A 10,049-nucleotide genomic window follows, 5' to 3' on the forward strand; every position below is an offset into this window, starting at 1 on the left:
GTACTTCAGCCCAAGCAGAGTTGGGGGGGTTCCTGTTGCAGAACATCCACCTGGTAGCCCGGTGGCTGGGCACACTGGAGAAGATCATGGAACAGGACAGCACGGGTGGGTGTTGATGAGCGCTGAGCCAGCCCCAGCCCCGAGCACACATCACCCAAGGGACTGCTGGAAACCTCCACCAAAATGACCAAGGAGCCGCCGACGGGTATGGCCACCACCCTGCACCAAGCCCTGGCCCCCTTCACCAGGTACCCCCCACTGCCCACGGTCACCCTGTGCACGGCCAGCTCCTCGCCCGCTGGGGCTCAGCGTGGGGCTCACCCCGTCCCTCGGCGTTCCCAGGCTGAGCATCTTTGGGGGTGTCACTCAGACACGGATGCTGCGCCAGGAGCCAGCCCACCTCAACACACCCTCCTGGGGGTGCCCAGAACTCCCATCTGTTAGGACATGATTTGGGGGTCACCAGAGCTGCCCGAGGGGTCCCAAACTGGCGAGGTGCCGAGTCACCGCCACCTTTCCAAGGCTGAATGCCAAGCTGCTGCAGCTTGGTGCCACCAACAACCTGCCTCAACTTCCAGCAGGGTGTGGATTCCTACATTTTTTTATAAACAAACGAGTGCAAAAATTAACTAACTAAAATTAACAAGCACATCTTTAAAAGATAATTTTATGCTTTCTTTTTTATTAAACAACCTTCAGTTCTCCTCTGACATCATGTGTTAACCCTCTCCCAGGGAGGGATGGCCAATAGCCATACTCACACGAGAACCTGGCTCCCCTGCAGGACACTTTAGAGATGTGCAGCGAAGAAATGGAGTTCAGATGCCTCTTGGTCGCCCTCTGGCCCTTCCACGCGGTGGTGGCCGAGCGGCGCAAGCTCGGCACTCAGGGCTGGAACAGATCCTGCCCCTTCAACAACGGCCACCTGACCATACCCATCGACGTCCTCTCCAAGCAGCTGGAGGCTAACCCCGAGGTGAGGGACTCAGCAGGACACCCCCCTGCGCCACGCCCACCGTGACACCCGTGGGGTCTCAAGAACTCGGCAGCTGGCTGCACAAAGCCCCCCAGCAGCCCTGTCCCTCCTCCCGGGGAGCTGCTCCCTCTGGCTGGTGGAGTGCAGAGTGCTCAGCCCGGCTGAGCTGGATGGGTGGCCCACACCTCTGTGCTTTGGGGGGTTGGTTTTTGGGACATGACTTTACACCTAAAAGGTAAAGCCTGCCCCCAGAACGCAGGTGCAGCAGGACTGAGGCCTCGCCCTGGGGAGAGCCCTGCTTTCCCCTGGCCTCACAGACCATCTGGATGAAGACAGGATGAGGGGTATGAGAGTACAGCTGCACCCATCCCGGGACAAGGTAGAATCTGTGGGTGACCTCAAGAGACACCCAAGACAAGGTCCCCTGTCACTGAGGCTCTGCAGGGTCTGTCAGCCCCCTGGGTGCTGGACAGGCTGACCCAGGGGCCACTGCTCCACCACCCCACAGCTCTGCACTCACGTGCAGCTCCCCCGGGCTGCAGGGGACTTGTGGGAGCCCTGCAGGCCCCACGGTGAGCCCCCCTGTAGGTGCCGTGGGACGATCTCCGGCACCTCTTTGGTGAAATCTAGTACAGGGGGCAGATCATGGACTGGGCCCGGCGGCTGTGTCAGCACTACCTGAGCGAGTGCATCGTGTGGAGATGCTGGAGGGGGACACACACTTGGCTCTGGGGCTTCTGATCCCTCCCAGCATGGGTTACAAGGTCAGAAAGATCAATTTTGCCATTGGAAAACCACTGCTGGGGAAAAACGTGTGCCAGTCAGAGCTCCCTCATGCTAACCAAGGGGGTGTGCAGTGAAAAAAACACATCAAGGCCATGGAAACATGCAAAATCACTGCAAAACTCATTCCTGTGGCTGGGGTGGCGAGGGAAAAACTTGGGTAAGGCGTGAGTGAAAGAACCACCTTGGAGGAGCAACGCCAGCCCACCACAGAGCGCCAGCAGAGAGGGATGGTGTCTTTCCAAGGCCAGAGCAAACCTTGGGCTCCTCTGCACGTGCTTGCTACACTAACAGCAGCACCCCTGGGCCTAGGGGTACCATGTGTACAGTGATGACAACCTGCCCCCCAAAAGCCCCCAGCTGTATGGCCTGCACCCCAACACCAGCTTCCCGCCCATGGCCTCGGACAGGCCCCTCTGCACAGCCCAGAGTCACTGGGGAGGCTCAGGTGTCTGCCAGGAGGAAAAGGCCAGTGTGGGTTTACGTGCAGTGACAGTGCAGAGGCCAGCAAGGGACCAGGAGGGGAGGACAGACATGGGCCTGCAGACAATGGACAGAGAGCGAGCTGTAGCAGCTACTGAGTTCTGTCAGCCCAAGGTGTCTCTGGCCCAGGACCTCTTGCTGCAGGCTGAGAAGGGGGAGCTGCTGGCACAGAGCTCAGGAGAAGCACTGCAGCCTCTGCTCAGCTGGGCACTCCCAGCAGGGTTTCACTGACGTGTGTTTGTGCTTGGTTTCTCTGTGATCAGGCTCTCCTCTCCACTTCAGCAGCTCGGCCAGCCTTGAGCTGCTCTGAGAAACCCTCTGGGTAAAGAGAAGGGGCTGAACCTGCCCCAGCAGCCTCTGTGTCCACTCCATCTGCTCACGTGGCAAGTTACACAAGTTGGCAGCGCCCAGAAAGGGGTCAAGAGGCACCAGGGGCAGAGCGTGGCTCACATGCTGCACCCTCAGCAGATGGAGCCAGCTGAGTGATTCCCATTTGTGAAGGCAACCACTAAAAATACAGATTAAAAAAAATATTAAAAAGAGCAAAACCCTTTCTTCCTATCTGCCTGGATGTTACACTTGAATTTCACAGCCTCCATGGCTTCAGTTCATACCCTCCTGGCCATCAAGAAAAAGCTGCAGCTTTTTAAGATCCCAGAGCAGTAAGTAAAAGGGCAGAGCACAGAGGAAGAAGCACAGGAAAACACTAGGGCAGAAAAAGAAAACTCTTACTCATTAACTGTTAACCCACTGCATTTTCCCAGAGCTAAGAGCAGCTCATGGGATGTCCTTTCCAGGTGCAGTCTGTCCTGGGAGAGATGCTGGAGAAGCTGCCAGAGCCATTCGACATGGCCGAGATCATGGTGAGGGCAGGGGACCAGACCCCTGACCCCCTGTGTTGTCGTCGCCATCCAGGGGTGTGAAAGAACACCCTGATCCACGAGGCCAGGAGCTGTCTGAAGGAGCTGGACTGGGGCCTGGAGGGAGGTGCCAGGAGCTGCCTGCACAGCCCCTCTCCTGGCGAGCGGCCGGGGCTGGTCCCTGCTGACCCCGCTCAGCCGCCTCCCTGGGGGAGGGCTCAGGCCCAAGCAGGGTGAGGGCTCAGGCCCAAGCAGCTGCAGCAGGCCTGCTCTCCTCAGAACCACCCAGCCCCTTCTCTCTCCTCCTGACCACCACGTTGGCCGTGCAGGAGCTGGTGACCACGCTCTTCTATGGCAAGGTCCCCGTGCCCTGGGCACACCACACCCACCCCTGCTCAGCCTGGCACAGGCACCTGCTCCTGCTCCTCCACACCAGGGTCAGCACACCTCTCGCCAAAGCTATCGCCTAGGGAGCCACAGGAGACCAGGAATCACCTCCAGCAGTGGACAGGGGTTAACTGGTTTATTTGTCAGTGTTAATTTAAGCAGTTTAAGGTACCTGAAATGACTGGTTGCCCCAAGAACGACAGCAGATGTTGAGAAGGGTTCACCATCAGAGTGTGTCACCGTTTCAAGAGAGCATCAGCTAAGCCCACCATAAATTTATATGCCCCAGAAGAAAAATATGTTTAATAAAACCATCTATTCAACATGTAACGGTTAAAAAAATAATAGCAATATTTACTATGAACCGTAAGTTTCATTGCTGCAGTGGAATCTGCTGTTCTCTCCTCACAGACCACCTCCAACCCGGTCTCCCCACCTGAGGATGACCCAATGCTTGTGTTAGGCACCGGGACACGTCAGCTCTTTGTCACACCACACCTCACAGCAGGACTCTGCCGCTCACTCTGAAGTACTTTGCTGGTTTTGTTCTCCAGGAACTGGAAGTCTGGTCAATGGACTTTGTGCTGCCTGCAACCGTGTGGCTGGTGGGGTTCTTCAATCCCCAGTCCTCCCTCACCACCAGCATGCAGTCCATGGCCAGGAAAAACGAGTGGCCACTGCACAAGATGTGCCTCTCAGTGGATGTGACCAAGAAATACCGTGAGGAAATAAGAGCTCCACCCAGAGAAGGCTCCTGTGTGCATGGATTATTCATGGAAGGTAAGAGTGCATCTTCTAGGAGATGTTTCAGACATGGGGAAGGCCCAGTTCAGCCTTACAAACCCTTGCAGACAGGGCAGGCATTGGTACTCGCTGGCTCACATGGCTTTGTGCAGCTCCCAGCAGCTCCCAGCAGCTCCCAGCAGCAGGGCTGTGGTTCCACACCAGTGTCAGGGACACACCAGCCGAGGGCAGCACCCACCCACTCACAAACCAGAGCCCAAGCTTCAGAGACTCAGGCTGCAAACCCCGTGCCCGAGCCGCCTGAGGCTATGTGGGTGTAGTGAATAAATGCATTACACCCTTACCTGATGTGCAAAGAAGACAAATGGGGAAACTGAGAACCTAAACTCCTTCCTGCTAACCAGTGAGGGGGAATGGGGTGGCAGCATCAGCACAGCACTGCAGGGTCCATGTAAACAGGAGCATGGAGCACACGGGACAGCTTACTGCAGTCCCACCACGGCCAGGCTCTACCTTCAGCCCTGCAGCTTCCATGCAGACCTGTGCTGAAGGGACAGGTGGGGACACAGTTCACTGAGACACCCCACACCCAGTAAGGCGAACGCATCCGTCGGTCACAGCGAGGCGAGAACGTGTCAGCCCTGATGACCCCTGAGCCACGGCCACCTGATCCCCCCACTCCATCCCTGCCCACGCTGCTGCAGCAGCTCCTTCCCACCCACCAGAAAACAGAAACCAGCCCCCTCCAAGGGAGAAGGCAGCGGGGAGCTGGTGCCCTGACAGTGTCCCACGTTGCAGGCGCTCGAGGGGACATCCCCGGAGCGATCGCCGGTGCCCGGCTGAAGGAGCTGATTGATGCCCACGATGCCCACGATGCCCACGATGCCCACAATGCCCACAATGCCCATGATGCCCACAATGCCAGTCCTTGCCCACGATGCCAGTCCTTGCCCACGATGCCAGTCCTTGCCATCAGAGCCGTTCCCATGGACCGCCTGGACACCAAGAACGTCTTTGAATGTGCTCTCTCCGAGACACGGGTGAGAGGTCCCACCTAGGTCTGGACCTTCAACCTAAAGACAAAAGCAGAAGCTGCTAAGTGGGTCCTTGCTGGCGTTGCTCTGCTCTTCCAGGTCTGAACTCCAGGGACTATGGAAAGCAGCAAATGCTTTTGCTTGCAAAACAACAAAGTTGGGTTAAGTTTGATTGTACCAGAACCATTTTAGCAAGGTACCAATAAAACCAGCACTGGAACTGCTGCCATGTGGAGGCTGCTCTTACAACACATGGTGCTTCTCATGGTGGACACTGGTTTCAACTGGGGGTTTCTGATAAAGTGCTGGCCGAGAGCCAGATGGAACAATTTCATGCAGCCATCCAGATTCCTGCTCTTCTCAGAGCTCTGTTCTTCCACAGCTTTGGCTGATGCTCAGTGCTACCTGTGAGCAGAAGCTTGTCCAGCCATGTTCATGACACTCCTGCCTGGATGCAGGCACCAGGTTAGACCAGGCAGGAAAAGAAAGGTGTGGGTTTGACCCAGTTCACTAACACATCAGCCTGCACAACCCAAAGCAAGCCCAGCTGCAGACAGAGCAGTCTCTGATGCCTGTTTCTTTCTATTTTGAGGTTATAGAATCTACTCTATGCCCTTTCTTTCACACTACATGATCTGTATCAGCAGTAGCACCTGTTAGACTGGTAAGCTCTGCTCTGGTCACTGTACAGAAGCCAGTGCCCATCCCTTTAGCACAAAATAATTCACCAAAATCCCACCCTGGGAAATACCTGAACAATCAGTGCTAAAAGTTGCATAAAACTTGTGTTTTCTCACCAGCTAGTGGTGAGAAAAGCCACAAGGGGAGGCAAGGAGAGCTGCTTGTGTCTTTATAAAGTAGCAGCATTTAGAATAAGTTGCCATTAAGCTGTGCACTTACGTTCAGCCTTTTCAGGTGCAAGAAATCCCTCTGCTGGCAGTGCAAGGCCAGAACATGCTGGACACACTACCAGTGATGCTCACAGGGCAGCCCAAGCCTGCACTCAAAACACCTCTGTCTGGTTCCCAATCAGCTTCTTTGCAGGACATGTTACAGATCCCCAAAATCACCTGAGCACCCAAAGCCCTCTCACGGCCTCTCCACCGTTCCTGGGAGACACTGGCACCACAGCTGAGCATGAGGGAGCCAGACACATGCCCCCAGGGCTGGAGGCCATATCTGTGTGAATAAAATGGACACCATGTGCACACCCAGCACCAAGGGCACACGTCTGGTGCCAAGCCCAGGGGCCACATGCACAGCACAGCTCTGGGCACTGCCAGGAAGCTCAGAGTGGCTGCAGCTGCGGGGTGGGCGAGCCCAGGACACTGGACAAAGCAGAAAGACAAAACAACTGCTCCTGGTAACTGACATCTGCAAGTTTAAAGCAAAGCACTGATCAGAGCAGACAAAATGCTTTTAATGTTGCAGCCGTTTTCTATTAGCTGGTAAAGATAAGATTAACACAGTCCTCTCCACAAAACTGTCAAAGAGACACTTCAGAAATAGAAGTTTTATTTCTATGCATAGGAAATACCCTCGTATGGGTTCTCCTTCACTGACCCTCCAGAAATTCTTGTAGATTAAACCCAATACAGACCCTGAGCAATGATTCTAGTCAGTGGCATGTACCTCAGCAGGTTTTGTTTTGCCCCACATCATCTATGTTTCCACTATGCATTTCTTCCATGTGACAGAGAGCACTGCAATTATTAACTGCAGTCAGTGTAATATAAATTCCCCATAAGAATGGCAGAAAACTCACCCAAAGCAGCAACTTATCTTCTTTCAAAAGAAATTTTTGATCAGAGGTGTTACCAGCTTCACCCACAGCTTCACGTAACGATTTGGCTGCTCAAATGTTGAGGGTGAGACCACACCTGAGGAGAGGTAAAGCTGCTCCTGCTCCTGTGTCGGGAAAAAAACATCATCCCAGTAAATCCTAAGTGTTAAATCACATAATGGCCTTTAAAAAAAGTGAATTCTTAGATTAAAACTGGCCATGGATCCTGCCAAAGGAGGCACCATTTCTCCCACAGGCCCGAACATCACAGCCTTGTTCCAGGTAGCACAACTCCAGAGAAGTGAAGCAGCCAGGAGCTGGCTGAGGATCCGTCCTTTGGCCACAGCACTCCCCCTTCAGCAACCAGCCAAGTGCTCAGCAACCAAGCTTTGAGAATTAGCAGTTTAAACCCTACAAAGGTAGAAGTTTTGCCTTTTCGTGCTCCACAATCTCAAGAGAGCTAAGCCTCAGTTTCAGAGAAATCCTCAATCCCTCCCTGTAACTGCCAGAAAAGGAAATCTCCCCATGCTCTCCAGAGAGCAGCTCACACAGCTTTCCAAACACAGCCCGAGTGTGAGCGAGTGAATGTGCAGGCATGACTTCAGCTGAATTACCAGAAACACTGAGGCTCCTCCAGCACACACACTGCTGCTGAAGGAGGAAATGAACCAGCACCACGATGACACATGCTCACATCGCATGTCACAGCAGCTGTCTGATCCCAGGTAGAAGTGGTTCCCTTATCAAGGCCAGTCAGGTTGCCAGATTTGCCAGAAAACCAGGAGCAGACCAGCTACTTTTTCATTAGCTAAAGCTGTCATAAACATCAGAAAATACTCCACACTGTTTAAATTCAGGGTTGAACAGGAAGCAGGAACCAAGCACTAAAAAGTAACACCAAAAAGACAAACCAACAGCAGAAAGAAGACATTTATGTCCAAAATCAGCCTAACTTTAGAAACCCCAAATGTTCTAAGAGCTGTAGTCAGCCTGGCTAGGAAGATTCAGCACTGTGGTCATCTGACCCAGTGAGATCAGTGGAAGCAAGACCAGTTATCTGAATTGAATTCAGTTCATTCAGTGGAGCACCCAGAGACGCCCAGAGCACTCCCAGCTCCTCCCAGTCCTCATCACGCATTTTCACGACAGCACTGACTCTACCAGGCAAAGTGATTTCGTGGCAGCATACCAGAAATGTATTAAGTCTTCTAAATAAAGGTCACAGAACAGTAAACAAACAGCCAACCTCAAAATCGGCTTCCAGCAAACGGGAATGCTTTAAAGCCCTTTAAATGGGATCACTGCAGCACCGTGTGAGAAAATTCCCTTGTCGTATCTTTATTGATTCCCGCCTTCCATTAGAAACAAGTAGAGGCAAAATATGAATTGAAAAATTCAGGCAACTCTTCCAGTAATACAATTTTTTTTGATTAGATGTGCTGTGACTCACGCTGGGGAAGAGCCCTGATGCAACAGGGCAATTCCCATTGATCCTGAGCACAACTCTGCTGCCTCCTGCCAGGGCCCGGCGGAGCAGAACGCATTCTTCAGATCCCCAAGTCACATCCGGAGGCACCAACCCAACCTGCCCCCTGTCAGAGCTCTGCCCGAGAGATTACCTGGGACACCACCAGCTCCAGCAGGAGTTTCAGAGTCAAGACAGCTGAGAACCAGACGGGATTTAGAGAAATAGCAAAAGTGCTGAGCAGCCCAAGCTGCCTGATTAAAAAGAAAACCAAAATAAACTGGGACACTGAACACTGAACCACAGCAAAACGTTTGTGTCGAGATTATATAATGTCACATTATTGTTATTTAAGACTATATTATGTCATATAATTCCATGGGCAATCCAACCAGCCCAGAAATCCTCCCCTTGCAGAAGCTCTGCTCAGATCCCTGCCTCTGCTCAGCGCCGCAGCCTGCAGGCAGCCACCCAACAGCTGACTGACCGGCGTTTGTATTCCTGAGAAGGATTTCCCAAACGCCTGAGAAGCAAAATCCTCCAGAAGCCCAAGGTCAGCAAATCAAGAGGCCTGATCTCATTGTCCCAGAGCACAGTGTGGCCTCGGCCGTGCCCGAGTGCTGGGGATGAGGCTGAGCAGGCACAGTGTGCCCGGGGAGCAGGAGGGTGCAGTGTGCCCAGGGAGCAGGAGGGTGCAGCCTGCCCGGGGAGCAGGTGGGCACAGCAGCCCCCCCAGAACCCTGTGTCTCCACGCCCAGTGCCCGAGCTCCCCCGGTACCCGAGTTCACCGGGGACACACGTTCCTTCCCGTTACTGCCTCTGTTTCCCAGAAGCAGGCACTTGCAGCAGGCATCTCATCAATAGTCACTTAACTGACAGCTCCCTGAGACTTCCTACGCTCCAGGAGGTTTTGAATGATTGCAGCTGTAGGTTTTTATGGCAACTGCGTCACCAGCGCTCCCTGTGTGACCCGGGGGCTCGACATCCACGTCACCCCCCAACCCGGGCGCTTACCTGGTGGAGCTGCTGCTGCAGAGCTTTGTTCTCTGTCACTATCGCAACCTGAGCTTCCAAGTCCCGGTGAACCGATCGATATCCGAAATTCGGAGAGCCAATGAGGGTGAGGCAGGGGAGGTCGCTCCCCGCCAGGTACAGCCAGAGGCCTGCAGGAGAGACAGCAGAGGAGGGGAAGCGTGGGGACCACGGGCAGCCCTGTGCAGCCGCTGTGCTAAGGGGGAACGCAGCGGGCCGGGCTGCAGCAGCTACAGAACACCATGGCACAACGGCTGGTGAGCACCCTGCTCCCTGTAAATCCGGGGTGCCCTGCTCAGCTCCTCCCCACCCCTGTGCTCTCCACAGCGGGCTGCAGCATGCTGTGCGCCCCCCAGGGACACAGTGAGCACCCTGCACAGAGGGTCCCCAGCACAATCCCAAACAAGTCGCTATGTTGAAGTCGGAGGTCGTTTGGTGTCTCTCAGAAGCTCTCAGACAAGACCCCCCCTTCTCAGGGCAGAGCTGCTGCCGCGGGCTGGGC

General features: G+C 54.3%; 1 protein-coding gene across 1 annotated transcript in view; it reads left to right on the forward strand.

Moving 5' to 3' along the window:
• The window catches only part of LOC103781032 (dynein heavy chain 17, axonemal-like), a 6,803-nt gene extending 1,431 nt beyond the window's left edge, over nucleotides 1-5,372 (forward strand). Inside the window, 11 exon segments of the mRNA XM_008948736.1 lie at nucleotides 10-105; nucleotides 108-149; nucleotides 152-245; nucleotides 781-976; nucleotides 1,565-1,664; nucleotides 1,667-1,740; nucleotides 2,072-2,233; nucleotides 3,040-3,105; nucleotides 4,044-4,269; nucleotides 5,032-5,090; nucleotides 5,178-5,372. Coding sequence (XP_008946984.1) covers nucleotides 10-105; nucleotides 108-149; nucleotides 152-245; nucleotides 781-976; nucleotides 1,565-1,664; nucleotides 1,667-1,740; nucleotides 2,072-2,233; nucleotides 3,040-3,105; nucleotides 4,044-4,269; nucleotides 5,032-5,090; nucleotides 5,178-5,372 — 1,310 coding nt within the window.
• Nucleotides 5,373-10,049: the final 4,677 nt, after the last annotated feature.

This window comes from Merops nubicus, unplaced genomic scaffold (assembly GCF_000691845.1).
Source record: "Merops nubicus isolate BGI_N331 unplaced genomic scaffold, ASM69184v1 scaffold29171, whole genome shotgun sequence".
NCBI classification, from domain to species: Eukaryota; Metazoa; Chordata; class Aves; order Coraciiformes; family Meropidae; genus Merops; species Merops nubicus.